The following is a 20023-nucleotide window of genomic DNA, read 5'->3' as shown; positions in this document are numbered from 1 at the left end:
GGGATTTAGCTGGATAAATCCCCATGTAACTCTTTGAAAATTTGGGAGCTTTGGGACAGTCTGTTAGGAGATGCAGAACTGAGCAAGCACTAAGATGGAATGCGCTCCCATTTGAATACAGCTAAAACATAGAGGCGAGGATTGTGAGCATTTGACTCAACTGCTGCTGTACCAAAGCTATTTTAGAGGCAGAAATTCTCCTCCCTTCAGCAGAACAGCACAGAGGCTACGTGCCTCTCTGACACAGGCATTAGCCCCGAGGCTCACTTCTGTCCAGTAAAGCACTGGATGCAGCACATTGAAATTTGAAGACATTTAATTCCCTTCAATTCAACAAGACCTAAGCATGCGCACAGCTGCCCTGTTGCATGGATTTCAGCACGTGTGATGTTGGTCTGCAGAGCTTTGGGTTGTCTGTTGGGTTGTATCTGCAGGAGCTGTCTGCAGACACAACATGCTGCTCAGCAGCTGCCTCTCCACAAGTCATGGGCCTGCTCACAGCCTGCATTGCAAAGGCTTTTGCAGCCACACCACTTCACTTTGGTGAGTAACACTGTGTGTTTCATTAAGCTTTAGCAAGACCAAGGCTTAAGATACCAAAGGGAAAGGTGCCATACACAGAGCTGCAAGCAAGGCAGGCATGAAGGGCTTGACCTCAGTGAACTCTGCTCCATTCTCAGGCAGCTTCCTACCCTGTACAACAGCTACCCATGAACATCATTCACTTCTTTGCTGCGCTCTTACTGGGACATGGCTGCTATCCTCCTGCCACATTATCTTCTTAGCTTCATGCCTCCCAGTTTCAGCTTCTTCTCCAGCCCTCAGCCATCTTCCCCTTCCCAAATTTTCCTGAAATCCAGCTCCATACCTCTTAGGTTTCCAGATCCTAAGTTTGTAAGCAAATGGCACTCTGTTCCTGACCGACCAGTGTGTCCCAGCCTTCCTGGTGCCTTCCCATTCTGTTACCATTTTCTGAGGCATTGATACCTTTGTCAAGATGAACATAGCCAGAGGCAAAAGTGATGCTGTTCTTCTGTGATAATTATTTCCCATTTTTACAGTGAGACAGATGCCAGATAGCTCTGTTGTGTAAGACAGCTCTACCATGGCTCCACTGCAAGTCTTCCAAAAGATTTTATCATTCCCCATGTTCTGGGGTCCTGAAACTACTAAAATCGCACTGCTTTTATTTTATGAAACGAACATTTTTAGTTTTCCACTTCTACAGGAAAAAGAAAAAAAAAGAAAAAAAAAAAAACCCCAAACAACTCTAATAGCTGAAAATTAAAAGCGACTGAGAAGAACTGTTATGTTATTGTTGAAATTTCCTATCTATAAATGAGTCACATCACTGGGGTAAGTAGAGGGATCAGCTCTTGGATTTTCGTTATTTCAAGTAAAGATATTTACTGAACTAATTTCTGCACACATGAGGAGAAACACATTTCCATGTCTTGCTTTACGACAGATTAACTTGCTATTTTGCCCTTGGCTGGTGTGCTTTGCTGCTTTTTAAGAGCACCTCCTTCGCAAAATAAAAACATTCCTCTTTTATACGACAATATCCAGAGGCTGGACATAAAATAGACAATCCACAGAGCACAGCATGTGCGTGCATATTTGAGTACACAGAAATTTGCACTTTTAATTTTAACCAGTGCAAATGACAATTAAAAGCAACAGCCTTTCAACTTCTGCTAGAAGAGATCCCATTTTTGCATTTTACGGGGTATTTAGAAATACAACATTTTATTGCTTAAACAGGGGAATGATTTTCAGTGATTCAAGCTTCTAGTAAAACCAGCTGATGTCCATCTTACTTTGTTCTTTGATCACAAATATATCCAATATTTCTATTTATTTTACTTTCTTGGTAAATTGTATGCATCATTAGATATAAAATGTTTGCTAGTTACTATTATTTTCCTAATGGGTTTTCCTTTCCAGCATTGTATTACAGTTATTAACATGGAGAATTTGCTAAATTTATCTGACAGACCTGCTCTGGGGCTTCAATCATCCTGACATTCCCAGAGAACTTAAAGAAAAAAAATGCATTATTTTTCGCTTCCCATGAGTCCCAGAAGCCAACCTTGTCAACCAGGAGTTCCAGTTTTTAGCTCAAAGAATAAAATTTAAAGCATTTGTTGTGTTCTGTTGAATGGCATGATAAAACACCAACCAACAGTGCTGTCTGGTTGTCAAGAGACTGAGAGACAAGGCCCCAAGTGTTAATTGGACGCATCGTTGAAATTTGTATGATTCAGTTTACACTATCTTACACAGCTGCTTGGCTTTGATTAGATTTCTGTCAAGCACTCTGAAACTCTTGGTCAATAAGGGTTATAAGAGGTAGGATGTTAGTATCGCACATAGGCACCATTAGCTAATGCAGAACATTCCTTTACTGCCTAGTCTCATTTCTGTCTGTGTAGCCACATTTATTGAATCAAAAAAGGAGTAGGAAAAATTAGGATAAAAATATATACAAATTTTCCCTTGAGTATTTCTGCTTTGGTAAACGCTCTTTAGACTGCCAACTGTTGCAAAAAAAAAAAAAAGAAAAAGAAAAAAAACCTGTTGTTTCATTTTAAAGAGCGCTTAGAAACATAAAATAAGTACTTTTATAAAAAGAACAGTTCCTAGTGATTTAGGCTTACTGTAAAGACTTCATTGCAAATTCTGGGTTAAACAACCAGTATGGAACATATTGTGAAATCACAAAAAGAAAATCAAATGTAACCCATTGTACTTATAAATGTATAAATTAATAAAAATTATATGTACTCACAGGGAAATCAGATATCACTTCCTCTTGTAGATAAGGCTTTTCCCTTCCGCCAGTGTCTGACATTATTTAATTATATTACTGTAATATAATTCATGTTCTAGGGGATGCACAGCCCTGCAACATACTGAGCTTAGTATCAATCAGTACCTTCCACTGAGGGCAAAATCCTGAAGAAGGCACAAATGAGGGCACACTTAGAGAAAGGATTTTTAAACAGAGAGTTGTTTAGGTCAGAATTGCCAACGTATCGATACTTAGCCCATTCAATCTTAGAATCAGAGTGTTCTTTTCCAACCTTCATGGTTCTAAGATCATTCAGTCCAACCCCAACTCATCACCACAATATCCACTGACCGCATCTCTCAGTGCCACAACTCCACATTTCTTGAACACCTGCAGGGACAGTGACTCCCTGACCTCCCTGGGCAACCACTCTTTCTGAAAATAAATATTTCCTAATATCCAACCTGAGCCTCCCCTGCTGCAGCTTAAGGCCACTGCCTCTTGTCTTATCTCTTATCTCTGTTACTGGGGGGGAAAGAAGTTGATCAAAAGAATACAAACGCACAATTTTTTGTTACGGATGCCCACCAGCTGCAGCAATAGCCAGCCAGCAGGTATCAGTTCACTGAGCCACTGGATCTGAACAGCACTGCTGTGAACTCAAATCCCAAACTTCTCTGTACGGCACTCTGTACAATGGGCCACCGCTGGGCATCTTCACAAGACATCTCTTAGACAGAGCCCGTGCTTCTCTTCACCACGTATACTTTAACTACTCGTATTTCTCTCACTGTACAATTGCTGCAGTTTAATTCAGCTGTGGCCCAGGACATTTATAAAGGTGCATCATTATACGCATAAACTCCAGGAGCAAGTCTTGCTTTCATGGTATCTGCTGACTCCTACTAGAATATCAAAGCCTCTACTTGACTCAGCAAAATCACAATGAAGATGTCTCACTTCTAATTTTTCCAAATTGCTTTATTCCCTTCCACTGATTGATCACCTGGGAAGGACTGGATAAGCTCTGGAAGCACAGGTGAAGGCAATTCACCTGCATGACAGGAAGGGGTGGAGCCTGGCTGCACCTCTCTTAGACCCCACTTAAGGACTGACTGCAGAAGGGTTTCTGGTTGGAGATTTGTTTCTTGTGGAGTCCTTCCTGTAAGACTAGATCTTTGGAGACAGGTGAGCACTTTTACTTTTCCAGCAAAATACCATCCTATCCATGTTGGTCCCTTTGCAGTTACATTCTGGTATTGCCCTTCCACTGTGTTAATCTTTCCAATTGTAACATTTGGTGATATAGCCAAGCTAAAATACTGAAATCCTTTCTTTGGAATGTTTTTCAATGGGTCGAGAGGGAGAATGTCACCCCCCTAGATAAGATGGGGGTGGGCTTATCCCAGGTTTTCTGGGATCACTCTACTGTGAATTTGCATTTATAATTGAGAAATGGGATCTCCTGTGGATTACTGGAGATATTTCTTCCCCATCCTGCATGGCAGAGTATTTCTATGGGTTAGATAAGTATACCTTAATTACACAGGAGTACCAACTAGCCACATTTACTGTGGCATGGCCATTATTAAATGCTTTAAATCAAGCAAAAATATCAAAAAATATCTTAGAAAATAAAAATCAACTGCTATGACATTGTGTTGAAAAACTGGAACAAAGACTTGGCACATTTACAGGAAAGAAATCTAGTCTAACTTTCCTAATAAAACAGGTCTGCAACGTTATGTTAGAAGATACACAGGCTCCTAAATCAATGGACCTGGATGATTCAGAAAACAAAGCTTTTAGATCAGATCTCAAAGCTCCATCTGAGATGGATCCCTTTGAGATCCACCTTATAATAACTCAGAAAACTAAGACAGTACAAGATAGACTAGCAGGGGTGCCCCCTAATCAATGGCCCCCTGCCAAAATGCATTTGCACGTAACAACTTGTCCCTATACAGCAACTGAATTAATGGATTTAGTTAAAGGATTTCAACAGGAGCTTAGAGAAAGCATACCAGCATGGCTTTTAAGGTTATGGGGCTCAGGGGCAGAAAGCATCATGGTAAATAGACCAGAAATTTCTAAGTTGGGATCCATTACCTTGCACCCTAGACCTTAGACAAAAATCATATGCTGCAATACAACACCAGGATGAAAACCATTCATTAATAGATTGGTTGATGGCAGTGCCATGTGACTTGGCCTAATAAAACTGATATACCATTGCACACAGGTTTATGGTCCTCCACAGAGGTCCTTCGGACCTCTATTTGTGAGTCGGGCATGAGAGAAGCAATATATGAAGAAACATTTGAGAGTCTGGACTTGGCAAAATTTTCAGCAGGCATGAGAGACCTGATTTTACAACAGGCTCCTTCCCACCTTATGGAACATTTGTTTCCATATTGAACCCCCTAGTGACTTCAGATGCCATTGTCCAACATGCTGCCCAGTTGGTAGCTGATTTGGGGGCAACAGCACCTAAGAACAAGGTGTAATGTTAGGGTGGTAGAAGAAGCCAAGGTTCTTCCAGTTAAGAGCAGGAAGGCTGCCCCACAGGCACCCCAATCAGGCCCCATTTGTCTCAAAAACAAATGTTTAATGATTTCATACGGGCTGGGGTGGCCTTTGCCAAGATTGATCAGCAGCCTAATCATATTTTACTTCAATTATGGAAAAACTTGGAAATGACCAGAAATTTCAAAATACTCCCAAAAGATCAGGAGTATGAATAATTTAACAAATGCCAATGAGAACTTTGAATTTAGAGGACTTTACAGTCCCTATTAGAAGGTAAAAGCCTCCTCAGGTGACTCAAGCTATGACGTCTGAGCCACCTGAAGAAAAACACCTGTTCATAGGACAGTTTATGATGTGACAGGATATTAGTTCCCCTGTACCTAGGACCTCCAGACAGGACCAGAGGCTCTATGTTGAACTGACAATCTTTGGTCCCGAAAGAATATACAAAGGATTATGGAGTTGGCTGACGCGGAAGCAGAATCATCAATTGTTTATGGAATCTGTCTAAATTCAATGGAGACAGTGATGATTATTGGCTTTGAGGGCCAGTCCATTTCAGTTACCCAGAATGTGGTTAAAATTGGGGGTTGGGCATCTCCTGCCCCAGGAATAAAAAATGTCTATGCCAAGATGTACTCTGGGACTGAGGCAATAGACATTTTTATAGGGTTTGGCTCTCCAGATGACTGTGGGAGAGTTCAGACTCCAATAGAGGTGCGTTAGTGTCCAGGTAGTGCAGGCAATATTGCGAGGCCATGTGAAGCATGAGCCTATTTGTCTGCTGAAACCACACTGGATTACTAATGTGAGACAGTATAGACTCCCAGGTAGACAAGAAATATGAATTTCTTGTATCAAGAAATACTTCTTGATATTCTTCAATTTTTTCATATCAAGAAATATCATGAAATATCAAGAATGGTGCAAGAATTAGAAAAAGTTGGGGCTAGAAGACCTGCACATAGCCTAAATAATTCCCCCATATGGCCAGTGCAAAAGTCAGATGGAGAGTGACCCTGGAATGGACTACTCATGCCCAACCAATCTGGAGCAGAGATATGTGGTTAGATATATGGAATGTAGTTAAATACAAGACTGTACATATCTACCATGTTTCTGGTTATCAGCCCCTACAGTCACTGGGAAATGATGAAGCTGGCCCGAGTTCGATGAATTGAGAATTCACCATCTGAGAACATCGCCTGCTGGTTACATCAGAAGCTGCGGCATGCTGGACCAAAGGCAATGCGGGCAGCTGCTAAAGCATGGGGACTGCCATGCAATGATCTGACATCGCTCAGGCATGCCGAGACTATGGCACTTGCTCCAAGATGAGACAGAGATCGTTGCCCAAAACACCAGCCCACCTTGCTAGAGGACACAGTCCTCTCCAGCAATGGCAGGTTGATTACTTTGGACCCCTCCCTTGGTCTGAGGGGGCAAAATACACCCTGACCTGTGTCAACCCAGCAAGTGGGCTACTGCAGGCCTATCCAGTGCCAAGAGCAAACCAGGCACATACCATCAAGGCACTTAATAAACTGATGTCTGCTTACGGGACACCTCAAGTGAACAAGAGGAACCAAGGGACTCATTTTACTGGTGCAGTGGTACAACACTGGGCAGAAGAAAACAACATTGAGTGGCGAGTCCACCTGCCGTATAATCTGGTAGGGGCAGGCCTTATTGAACACTATAACAATATTCTTAAGGCTGCCCTGAAGACAGACTCTCAGTCTCTACAAGGGTGGACAAAGAGACTCTACAAAACCCTGCGGGATCAGAAATGGCAGACCCAGTGCCCTGAAAATGCTACAGACAACATGGGCCACCCTGCTTAGGATCCAAATTACGGGCACTGATAATTGGATAAGACCCCAAATTGGCAATGAAAATAATCTTCTGCCCCCTGCCCCTGAGCATCTAGAACCAGGTACCCATAGGATAAAATGGCCTTGGAAGGTGCAGGTAGGATCAAAGTGATGTGGCCTGCTTGCAACTTGGAGGAGATTATTGGAGGTGGGAGGCTTGGTAGTCCCTCCAGTAATAGGTACATGGCCTACTGATACGGTGGTCAGCACCCTGGTCTTCATTGCTAAGGGCCCCTCCTCATGTCCCTGTGGCAGATCAGGACCCCCTTTGGTGCATGATACGGTTATGAGCCACAGATATCTGGCCAAAGGTTGTGATACAGGTGGCTGGGACATCCCCAGTGTAAGCTGAAGTGTTGACCCAGGATAGGAATATGGCCTGTATTTTGCCCTGGAGGGCAGACCTTCCCCTCTGAAACATCTGTGCTACTCACTGTGAGTCTTTGAGTCTCTAGGATCACCGGAAGGATGAAATGGCATTGCAGCGTTCCAGTGTCGCTGTGACATCAAGCACAACACCCAGTGATGGCCTACGTGGGACCGGTGGGACTGATGGAACATAGGATGGACCTGCAGCAAACAACTGCGTGCCTCCAGTAGCACCATCAAGCACTGGCCCATGAGAGAACATGAACCTCAACCACAAACAAATCATCAATTGTCTTACACTGTGTCAACCTGCATCGTGATGGGCAATTGTATAAGTGTTAGGGTGTGTTGGATCCCTGTTTTAGGGAAGGCTCACCCTCCAGCTGGCTCAATCATCTCATGTTCATACTGTGAAGGGTACAGTGTATGGGAACTGTTGAGGCACAGCCTGATTGATCACCTGGGAAAGGACTGGGTCAGCCCTGGGAGCTCAGATGAAGGCAGTTTAGCTGTGTGACTGGAAGGGGTGGAGCCTGGCTGCATGTCTCTTAGACCCCATTTAAGGGCTGACTGCCACTGGGAAGGATCTCTTTCTGGAGTTCTCTCCCTGGTGGATCTTTCCTCTGTGAATCTGTAATCTTCTGATATGGGTAAGCAATCTTTTTCCCTTCCCTCATAGCACCTTTCAATTGTGCCAATCCTGTGTCATTACACCTCTGGTGAAACACCTTTTCCCATCATATTGATCAGTCCAATTGCTACAAGCTAATCAAGAATTTTCTTTTGAGAATAAAAATTACTGGGTCTATTCTTTCTGTCAACTTAGTCAGTTGCCCAGCAAAACAAATCAGACAGCATCTTTGTAGCTATTGTAGTGCAGTGCCTCTTCCCTACGTACAATCCCTGTGAGTCTGATAGGAAGAAAAAGTCCCTTTGCAATCATTTTAATACTGCCTAGGGAACGCTCAGCACATTGCCCGTGGTAGAGGTGGGATGCCTCTGCTGCATGAGGCACATACGTGCTACGGACATGGAGTAAAACCAGTGAACAGCTATGCTGGAGCAGAGCAGCTGCTGCACATCAGCCAACATAATGCTTGAGCATTGCTTCAGGATGCATAGCTCAGTGCACGCATAAACCTAGGAGCCAGGAGGTGCTGCTGAGTCCTGAGAAGTAGACATAGAAAGCTCTAGGTCTGAGGAGAACTGACATCCAGGTCAATCGGGGTCAAAATGAAACTGAGACCAATATTCTTGCTAAAAGGATGCCACCACACTCAAATTTAGGAGGTTGCTTTGTAGCTCTAACTGCCGCCTTTTTACTGGATGAGGAAACTCTCATTAACCTCGGAAGGAAGATAAACATCAGTTATGATTCTCATTTTATAGAGGAGTGAGTTGCAGTAGAAGTTTTGGTCACCTTCTGAGCTTGCATTTTGCTTGCACTGGAAGATTATATGATGCTCACATCTGAGATTATCAAATGTCTGCTTAAAATTCATAGGAATGATTCATACATCAGTTATAGGAAAAAAATGCCAAGGGAAGAGCTTGCCATTAATTTACCCTGTATCTCCTTTTCAGGATAACAGTTCCAGTTATAAAAACTATCTAGCTTGTTACTTTATTTTTCCATGCAGAAGAACACCAATATATTGATCATGCAAAGCATCAGTGTTGTCTCTGGGCACAACAAAACAACCTTTTTTAAAATTAATTTTTACTGAGAAAATCCAAGATTCACTTCAAGTTATTCATGCATGTACCAAAACAGAGAGAAAGCTTGTCTTGTGGTTGAGGTGCTAAAACGAGAGCTTATGGTGCTTCAGCTCACTTCCTCTCCCTGCAAGCCTGAGAAAGCCCAAGCAAAGTGATTTCCACCCCAAGAGTCAAACAAGTAAAACAGGTTGGAAAGGGCCAGTCCTTGAAAAGCAGCATGGGGTTTAGGTAAACAAGCATTACATAAATAAAGCAACTGTGTAAATGGGGACTGCACAGCTATTTTGGACAGGCAGAATTTTAAGCATATCAGCAGTTTCTCAGCATCTCCCTCTTTATGAGCTGATGAGCACCTCAGGCCATTTATTGGAGCAGTTTTCTCCCCCCCCCCCTTCCCCTTTTTATTTTGTTTTATTTATTTATTTTTGCTATTGTTGAGATACTTGGTTGCAGTAACGTTGATAACAGCCTCAGTCAGTTGCTAATCCCTCAGCAATTGGTGCTCTGACTCTGAAGGATTTTAGGCTGAGTAGATTCAAACCCTCTGACTTCTGACAGCTCTGTTAAACAGAGAAGAATGGAGCCTTGATACAGTTTACAGAAACTGCTTTAGTAAGGGATATAAAAGCAGCCTGATATATGACAGCTTTACTGTGAGTGGAGTTTCACAGTGGCATAAAAGTGAAATGAAGAGGCTGTGAAACTGACCTTAGGTCTACTTCACAGCATCAAGAGCAGTGGTGACATGTCAGCCGTGCCAACATTCATGCATATGAAGTGTCTGATGGAGTCAGAAAGAATGCAGCTCACAGGTGTTCATGTGCTGCTACCCGAGCACACACAGTGCAAAGAAATAAAATGCAATTTAACCATGATGTTCCCTTTAATTTGTCTTCTAGAGCAGCACTGCTCTGTCATTCAGTCATTTCACGTTAGCTTTTCACATATTTTTCTCCAATCCTGTTTAGCATTATTGATTTCAACAGGCACACAGAATAAAGAACAGAATACTGAAATGACAGAACTTGCACAGACTATGTCTTTTCCCTGATACTGGCACCAAGTAAGTGCCAAACACACCTGAAGCATGCATGTACCATGAGGAAGGAAGGTCCTATCTGCCTATGGTAGTTGAAGCAGAGTGCACTCTGCATTCCTTTGCCATTACCCTCTACAGCAGCACTTTAAAGTGAACTACATAGAATCATAGAATGATTTAGCTGTGTCAGAATAGAGGTAATCTGGGCGATACTATCATATTACTTGTGTAACTTACAACTTCAGCTTCATTGCCAACTATTAGCTTACAAGAGCCAAGTCTGAACTAAGAAGTAATGTATCCCTTATGGAAGACATAGTTCTAAAGGCAATTAGTCTGATTTAGGAGGGCTCCAGTATTGCACAAGCACTGCAACACTTCAGTAAGAAGTGAATGGCTTTTGTGCTTTTGCAGTGCATTTTAAAATAAACAAAGCTGAACATCCCCATCAGAAACACATCAAGGCTTAAGCTGTAAGTGCAGAGCTGTTTGGCAGCACTGAGGCCTCCCTCTGAAAAAGAGGAACTGGGAACTGGAGTAGAGCCTTTCTCAATAAAAATAGCATCATCAGCACCTGAAGTTAACAGTTCCGCTTCATGCTCTCTTCTGAGACAAATGTACCTTCCTCCATCCATCTATCTATGAAATTGTAAGAGAATGCTGCAGCTCATAATAGGTCTCTGCTAGTTGGTAATAGGTCTCTGCTAGGTTGGTTCATCACATTTGTTCCGTGTCAAGTCACTTCAGAGTGTTTTTCACTAAGGCAGCTTGCAGGTATGCAGTTGTCACTGCCCTCATGGCTCATATCTGGATATTTCTGTGCCCTTTCTGAACACACTGATGATCTCTTCCCATTAGTTTGCTTTCTTTCAAAACATGACACAGAATCACAGAATGGCCAGGGTTGAAAGGGACCTCAAGGATCACAAATCTCCACCCCCCTGCCACATGCAGGGCCACCAACCTCCACATTTCACAGCAGCCCAGGCTGCCCAGGGCCCCATCCAACCTGGCCTTGAACACCTCCAGGGATGGACGGGGCATCCACAGCCTCTCTGGGCAGCTGTTCCAGCACCTCACCACTCTCTCTGTAAAGAACTTTCCCCTGACATCCAACATAAATCTTCCCTCCTTCAACTTAAAACCATTTCCCCTTGTCCTGCAGTTATCTACCCTTTCGAAGAGTTGACTCCCCTCCTGTTTTAGGCTCCCTTTAGGTACTGAAGGCTGCAATGAGGTCACCCCACAGCCTTCTTTTCTCCAGGCTGAATAAGCCCAGCTCCCTCAGCCTGTCTTTATATTGGAGGTGCTCCATTCCCCTGATCATCTTTGTGGCCTCCTCTGGACCCTCTCCAACAGCTCCCTGTCTTTCTTCTACCAGCACGGTAACTGCCTAAATCTTTATCTACTCTACTTTGAAGTCAAACAAACAGAACAAAGCTATGAAGTTGAATGGTACCAAGATCTTTACATAAGGCAGGTGCAAAAATAATTGGTACATATTGCCGCACTGGATAAGGAAACCCTCTGATTAAGAGCAGAAGATGTAAAGGTAGTCACATTCAGTATTTAAACAACTTGGTTAACTCAGACAGGAAATTGTCCATTTGACATTAAAATGAACAGCAAAAACAATCTCCTGCTTCACTAAGCACAGTTGGATCTAGATTTCTTCGGCACAGTTCTTCCAGGTGGCAGTTGTTATGCTTGCATATCATTTCTGTCTGGTAGGAAACATTCAAATAAGTCAAAGTTTGAAAAACAACCATATGCTTGCTAAACGGAAAACAACCATCTGCTTTTGCTCGCTTATACATTGCTCTTACTTGCCATCCAGCTTCTGACAACTCAGTTTATGCCCACATAGTTCACAAGCAGGTTGTGCACAGCAGAATCGCGTTCCCTTGTTTAATACAACACAGTTGAATCTTTAGGAACAAACAAACAAAAAACCCCCAAAAAACTAGGTTGGATGTCAGATGGAAGTTCTTTACTATGAGAGTGGTGAGGTGCTGGAACAGCTGCCCAGAGAGGCTGTGATGCCCCGTCCATCCCTGGAGGTGTTCAAGGCCAGGTTGGATGGGGCCCTGGGCAGCCTGGGCTGCTGTGAAATGTGGAGGTTGGTGGCCCTGCATGTTGCAGGGGGTTGGAGATTCATGATCCTTGAGGTCCCTTTCAACCCTGGCCATTCTGTGATTCTGTGATTTACTCTCTGTCCAAGGAGATCAATAAAACAAGCAGCCCTAGTCTTCCATTGCAAGTTAAAGCTTAGTAGGAAACATCAACTAGAAAACCTTTCTGACAGACTCCTTGTGCTAAGGATGGGTGCTTGCATGTACTGGTCCCTGCTCCTGTTCTTAGATGCATAGCTCAGAAAGAACTGCACATTTTTTGTAGGAAAAATAAAGCAAAGGGCTACAGTGATTGACTCCATCCTCTTCAAAATGCTTTGCAAATATGAAAAAAAGAATATGCTTGGATTCTTTTAAAAGAAAACGGATATGAAAGCCAAGAGGAGCATAAAACTAGCTCAAAAAAGAAAGAGTATTAGCTTGCTCAAAAAATAACAACAGAAGTAGCAGCAACTACTTACTGAATGGTAGAGAAACAGCAACAGCCTTTAGTTTCTAAAAGTGGCTTTTGCAGGCTTATCAAGAACATAAAATGTCTCATGATGAAAAAAAAACATGCTGGGGAAGGCTCTTATTTCAAAGAATTGAGAGCAAAATGTTGCAGCAAAGCAACCAAGGCTCAGCTGTGGATAATTTTGGCAAGAAGGAAGAGATTGCCCTTCACCAGATGGCTAGGTATAAAATAACAGGAGTGGGATCCTATCAGAAAGTCGAGGGAGGGAAATAAAGAAGTTCTGCTGTTAATCAAATGTTTGTGGGCCACTCTGGCAACTGTGTTTTTTTTCTAAATGGTAGCTGATATTTGGGGGTTACATTTCTTTAAGATGGGGAAGCATGTTAGAGAAAACCATCGTTCCAGAATTTTCAGAATTCTGGCATTGTTGTTTCAGATACTTGAAAATAGCTACAGAGCCTGCATTTTGCTAATTAACATTGTAAAAGCCTTTCTTTTTCAACAGATTTGTATCTGTGCTCAAATAAAATTCCCATCTCTCCATTTTGCTCACAAATGGGGCATTCCTTTAATTAAGTGAAGTGGAGGCAATTGTATGCTTGTAGCTCTGTGATAGAGTGGCAATTACAAGTAATATTCAGAGAATTACGACCATTTGAAAGCCATGCCTACTTTGTTCTAGTCCTTCCTATCCATTCTACTCAACAAAAAAAAGCAGAAGACTAGCATATCAAATGGGGAAGGAAGGAAAAGATTTATTACAGTTCTGACTCTGTATTTTCCCAAAGGAAATTATAACTATCAGGTACCCAGCTGATTCTTATAATGCAATTTTCTTGCTGTTGGAAGCTGCCTGTTGGTTAAATAAATATGATATATGTGGACAAAATTGTACTTCCCTGGCATGACAGAAAATTTCTATCTGAGATAGAAAGGCAGATTTGTCATGGTCTTAGAAAAACTTTGAACAAGAAAAGCCATACTTCTGGCCCCATTTTAACGATTATTTATCTTGTATTATGTGGCAATCGTGTCATGAGAACTTACTTTGGAATGCAGTTCCAAACTGACGCTTGCTTAGGACAGTGTTGATTTCTGTACAGAAGTAATGGGGCTATACTTGAAAATAAGGTTCTGCGATTTGCTTAATAAAGAAATCTCTACCAATTGTTAGCATGCCATCAACTATAAGCACATTAATTTAAATCTAAAGAAAATCCAAGCAACTGATTTCTTACTCCTCTCATGCAAATACTTTTGAGTATTTGAATATGTCTACATCAAAAGAAACTAGATTTTTAGAGAGCCAGTTAGCTTGAGTTGCCAAGTCAATGAGTTCTGGTAAGGTCAGTCTGTCACAACAGATCTGATTATTACACAGTTATTTTCTTTATGTTTGCAGGTTTCTCCATATGCTTTAAGATGGAAAGGGTAGTGGGATAATGCCCTTCTGCTGAATTTGCTTGTAATATGCATTCTTTCTTACTTTGAGTGAAGAATGTTGTGAGAGGGGCAGAGTACAGATGGTCAATTTTTAAGTTGGTGCCTGTATGACCTGTTTAATCTGCATAATTAGAAAATAGGAAAATTGTCTATGATGCTTGTGCTGACTTCATTTCTAGGTCTTTTTGAGCTCATTTAAAGTATGGTAACGAGAAAAACATTTTACCTTTGGGCAGCAATCTGATTTGTCAGGAAATTCCTCTTTCTGTGATGGGTGGATGAGGAAAATCTGAAATAATGTGATCCAGATGTTGAAGCTTCCATTTAGCAGCAATATATATGTATTATTTTATGGAATTGTCCAGACCTTAAAGTATTAATAATAAATGAAGACTGGAATTTTCAACTGTAGGAATAGATTCGTATCTTTCATCCACATGACAGAATATTTCTGCGTTTCAGCTAGAGGCTAAAAGTATGAAAATTAACAGCAAGACAAACATAACACTTAATAAGGAATTTTGAAACAGTTAATGCAAATGCATGCTAATTGGCCTGTTTATAGGACTACCCAGCAGAAGGCAGTGATACCATTTTTCAGCTAATTAGGACTCCATTTTAGAGCAAACGTTGTAACAAAGCTCTAATATAGATTTGTATGAGAAAGCAGCAAATTTACTGAAAATTTATTCTATTCTCTCTGCAGCTTACACAATGACAACCTACCAGGAAAAATGAAAAAGGAAACTGCAGTATGTAGGCATATCACAGAAGGATTGTGCTGGAGAACCGCAAGGCAGGCAACAGGGAACATTTGGTAGCTTTGGGTGAGTTAAATTCATCCCATCAGCTCTGTCTTGTTTTTTCATTCTACAGACTTTCATCAACAGCAGTCATTCCAGCTGCTGTTGAGCCTGGAGATGCATACCGAAGAGTCTGAATTTATTCCTTAAATCTACATCTGGATTTAAATAAATACCTCAGTAGAAGTTCAACCTATTCAACATAACATTGGCATTTCGGGCCACTCTGCAAAACACACAGGATCTGTGCAACTGGAATTGTGGTTTATTTACCCATAACATTTACAGTGCTTGGATTTAATTTATCCTTCAGATGGGCATCTTCTGGTAAAACTGGGACTAGAAATTGATAAGATTTCTTCTTCAATAGGTTTTTCTTTGACTGTACTGGAATTGTTCCTGGCTGGTCTCTTCACCAGACATCTCAACAAATGAAATCCGAATTGTTGGAGCTTCAGGTTGTCTTACTTCTTGATTCTTATTAATCACATAGTCAGCTTGCAACTTGTATTTACGATATTATGATAGGAAGGGAAAAGCCTGAAACTTTATTCAGCCACCGCACTCATTCATTGAATCTCTTAATACTGAAACTTAATGTTTCAAGTGTGATAATGACTGTTGCTGGGGGGAAAAGGAAAAGGAAAAGGAAAAAAAGAAAAAAAAGAAAAAGGAAAAGGAAAAGGAAAAGGAAAAGGAAAAGGAAAAAAAAGAAAAAAAAGAAAAAAGAAAAAAGAAAAATAAAAAGAAAAAAGAAAAAAGAAATAACTTAAATCTTCAGTTTGAGGGAAGCAGGAGCTAACTGTACTACGAATCTTGTTGATATTTAGTTCTGGTATTCTGGTCAAGAATAAACTCACTGTGGCTTTGTGATAGGGTCAAGATTGACAGCTCCATGGATTTTGATGCGACACTGCTTTTTTAGGGACTGTACAATGGAGCGATGCACAGCGATTTTGCAGAGATCTCTTTTATCCGCACAGCTTCCACCATTGGTGTGAGTACTAGGGATCATCATTTTGGATACCACTTGCAAAGACTAGAAGTGAGTTCCTGAATTTTTGAGTTCCTGGACTTGTGAGAAAAAGACCTACTGGATACTCTGGCAGACAACTAACTTTTTCCCTTAAGGAGAGCAGCTCTTGTGCCACAGACAAACTGTCAAACTCTCTTGCTGAAGGAACAGGGATTATTCAGCCTGGAGAAGAGGAGGCACAGGGGATGCCTTATCACTTTCAATAGCTCCCTGAAAGGAGGCAGTGGCAAGGTGGGGGTCAGCCTCTTTTCCTAGGTACAGGATAGGATGAGAGGTAATTTCCTCAGGATGTGCCAGGGGAGGATTCAGACTGGATATTAGAAACTTTTATTCTGAGAAAGAGCGATAAGGCACTGGCACAGGCTGTCCAGAGAGGCGGTGGTGTCACCATCCCTGGAGGTGTTCAAGAAACGTGGAGTTACAGCACTGAGGGACATAGGTTAGTGGGCATGATGGGGATTGGCTGATAGTCAGACTACAAGATTTTACAGGCCTTTTCCAACCTTGATGATTCCATGATCTTATCATTAGAAGTTTGGCCTTAATTAATTACTAGCCTGTGAAATATACCAGAGTTTCCAACAGGTGGTTCCCTGCAGACAAGAGATTACAAAATTTCCTAACCGTCATGGCAAGACAGGTTCACAAAAGAATCTTCTTGCAAAAGAATCTTGTTCTCCTCTCCTTTTTATAGTTGCTTATTGAGTAGTTCTTCTTCTGTAGTTCTTATGTAGTTCTGTCTTCCCTTTCCTCTTATGTCTCAGTTTGTCAAAATCAAGCAGACAGTTGCAAAAGATCTTGAAACTACAGTAAGATTTAATTATCACTTGGTAATAATCCTGGCACTAGTAAATGGAGATGACTGTAGCCATTTCCCCACGATTCATATCTTTGACATCTTTTAGACTGTAGTTGTGAACACTTGATGCTAATCAAATATTTTGATGTTTTTTCACTTTTTTTTCTTGTTAACCCAATCTTGACAGTTTTACAACATCATTGGCTTAATAAGAAATTTGTCCAGTGGCATCTGTTCAGTCTGTGAGCAGAAAATATTTGTGGATACAAATGAGGAAGGGATGACTGAAAATACCCACCAGCTGTCCTGTAATCATACGTATCCTTTTCGTGTGATTATGGAAATGTCATTTTCTCCTCTTTTAAGCTGCATTAAAAAGTAATCACAACAGTAATAAATACCAAGGAAAAAAGAAAGCCCCCACATTCAGAAAGAATAAGACAGAAAAGTAAAAATCAGACTATGAAATATATTTCAGTTCTGTGACAAATTGAGTCCATGCCGTTCTTTGACAGATAAACTGAAGCAAGAATGGCAATAACCCTGGAGTTGCATACCCAGATCTACCTTTCAGATACTTCATGCCTGACTATATTCTGGGGCAGCTCCAGCAAAACAGGCACGCTGACCCCTCAGCCAGGTCTTCTAGCTCAGGATCCTACGCACTGCGAAGGATTTCCCATCTATGCCTGGGTCTGTGTGTGACAAGTAGTTTTAAGGCAGGTGTGGAAGCCTCCCCAAAGGATGGCACAGTTGTAGCCTATAGCCTAGCAGAATACGCAGTGGCTGATTCTCAGGGGTCCAAACAGCCCATCATTGTGCACTCCAGAAAACAAGAAAGGCACAGCATTTGTGCTGGAACACTGTCACTAATCACTTCCTCCTGCAGAGCATAAGTCTTCTGGTTTCCTGTGTGCTGGAAAATGACTACTGGTCTGGATGTTCAGAACTTTGCTTTTTCTAACTATTCTAAATGTTTTAAGCCATTTGAAACTGCTGGGTTTTCAAACAAGGCAGTATCCATAATCAGCCATAAAAATTTTCTGTGGATGGTTTGAATACATTTTCAGATTGATGTTCTAAGCCTTGTTTACATTTGAAGGATTTATTGAAAATACACCTGATACCAGGTTTCATGGATTATGCATCTGTGGTTGGTTCAGAGTTGGCAAGAAACAGACTTGCCCATGCTGCGCCAAAAGGCTTGATTTGAAGATGGCGTTGAGTTACCCATATCCTTTCCCTAACAAGTGTGCTTTCGATTTGAATTTTCTAAACTGTGGCCTGATTACTTGCTAATTCTTGTTTTGATCTGCAGTGGAGGGATGAGATGGCCACATCAAATGAATGGAAAAACAATTATTATTAAAGAGCAATTATACTTAGGGAAGATGATAGTTTGTTTGGCTTTATCTTATGTAAAATCCAAGCAAGCTAAAAAAAAAAAAAAAGTATATTTATATCTTTCTCCTTGATTTTAAGACATTCTTAAATAATTTATATAATGAGAGGAGTGTTTTAAAGTATGTAAAGTATGTAAAGTTTTACGACTATGCAGTGGCTTTTGTTCTTTAAATAATGAGATTGGTATAACCCACTTTCAGAACAAGTGCTATTTTTCCCCTCCTCTTAGTAAACTACATTTTTTCTCCAGCATAAGAAATATCTGTTGAAGATTTGCTGCAGTATCTGTAGAAAACTGCTTGAGTTAAAATAATTTTTTTAAAGTCCATTTTTGTGACTTCACAGTATGTGAGGAGGATATTTAAATTTAATCTTACTCCTCCAAAAAAAAAGAAGTGAAGACAATTCAAAACATTAACCCAATACTTTCTCTTTGACTTCAGCTAAGGAAGACACCAAGATTTACCTACTGGTGATTTTTATCTCCAATTTCCTTAACAACAGATTAGGTGGGAACATATATTACATGGGCTGACTCTGTAACCAGTTGTAAGCATAGTCCTATACATTAATTACTTCCTGTATCTGGAACAGAAGTCAGAAATTAGTGAGAATGCAGTGTTGGATATTTTCCTGTGCACTGCCCTATGCATATTTCATGCTTAATTGTAAAAAAGACCAGACAAAGTAGCTTTTGGTAAGCTGGTTGGTACAATTCTGCTGTGCTATGTACCCTTTTGCAAGATCGGCTCTCTTTCCACATTACAGAAGGACTTTACAGCATATTAGGAAGGCATTTTTTAAAGAAATTGCTGCGTTTAATGAGAAGATTGTGCTAGAAAAAAAGTACTTATTTTCTTATTATACCCATTAAAAAAAAAAAAAGGAAGTGCCAATATTTAAAGTTTGTTTCATTGTTAAATACCTTGCTAGTGACTTCTAGTTAAAATTTTTACAACAGGAAGTTGTGTAGCAGATAAGAAGAATTTTAAGTCAGATAATGGCTTTGTATACATCAAAGTCTGAAACATAGCACCCAAATAGTTTCATCATCTTATTAATGTAAGGTAATGTAAGATTACTTTTAGATTTTTTTTCTTTTTTTTCCCCTTGCCTCTTACAAGAGCTGCTGTACTGTAATTCCTACATATCCCAATGTCCACTTGGAGAAAGACCTAATTGCAGTAATGTTCATTATATGCTTGGTAGTCACATAGAACTCTCTGCGGAGGAAAAGCCACCTGAAATTTTGGCAAATATTTCCTGTTGCAGAGGTAGCTGGAGGTATGTGTCTGTTGGTAGAGGAAATGCTGGTCTAACTGCTTGTACTGTGAAGGCAGTGGAGGATGCGGAAGACTTTTCTCTTTCGGCCTTTGCACATACACTTGTTTTGATGTTCAGTTAGTTATGGGCTGCATTAACTTCTAATAATTGAGCCCCTTACCCTTTTTTACTAAGTGCATGTTCAGAATTAGAACATGTGATATTCACTGACTTTAAGGACAAATCATTTTGCCTGCTCTATTTCTGAACTGCTTGTAGCATCCAAAGTGATTTCCTCCTTATTTAAACTAAAATACAGTAGAATTAGATTAAGTGTTAGGAAGGAATTCTTTACTCAGAGAACA

The 20023-nt window shown here is 40.9% G+C and overlaps 1 protein-coding gene across 1 annotated transcript in view; it reads right to left on the bottom strand.

Annotated features, from left to right (window-relative positions):
* Nucleotides 1–16012: 16012 nt before the first annotated feature.
* Nucleotides 16013–20023, bottom strand: part of TLR2 (toll like receptor 2) — a 6953-nt gene continuing 2942 nt past the window's right edge. Inside the window, exon 3 of the mRNA XM_042870505.1 lies at nt 16013–16195. Within this exon, the coding sequence (XP_042726439.1) occupies nt 16013–16195 (183 nt within the window). The remainder of the gene's footprint in view (nt 16196–20023) is intronic.

This window comes from Lagopus leucura, unplaced genomic scaffold (assembly GCF_019238085.1).
Source record: "Lagopus leucura isolate 7727_CA_CO unplaced genomic scaffold, USGS_WTPT01 Super-Scaffold_100004, whole genome shotgun sequence".
NCBI classification, from domain to species: domain Eukaryota; kingdom Metazoa; phylum Chordata; class Aves; order Galliformes; family Phasianidae; genus Lagopus; species Lagopus leucura.
Note: the sequence above shows the minus strand (reverse complement) of the source record. Positions and strands in the feature narration are given on the sequence as shown.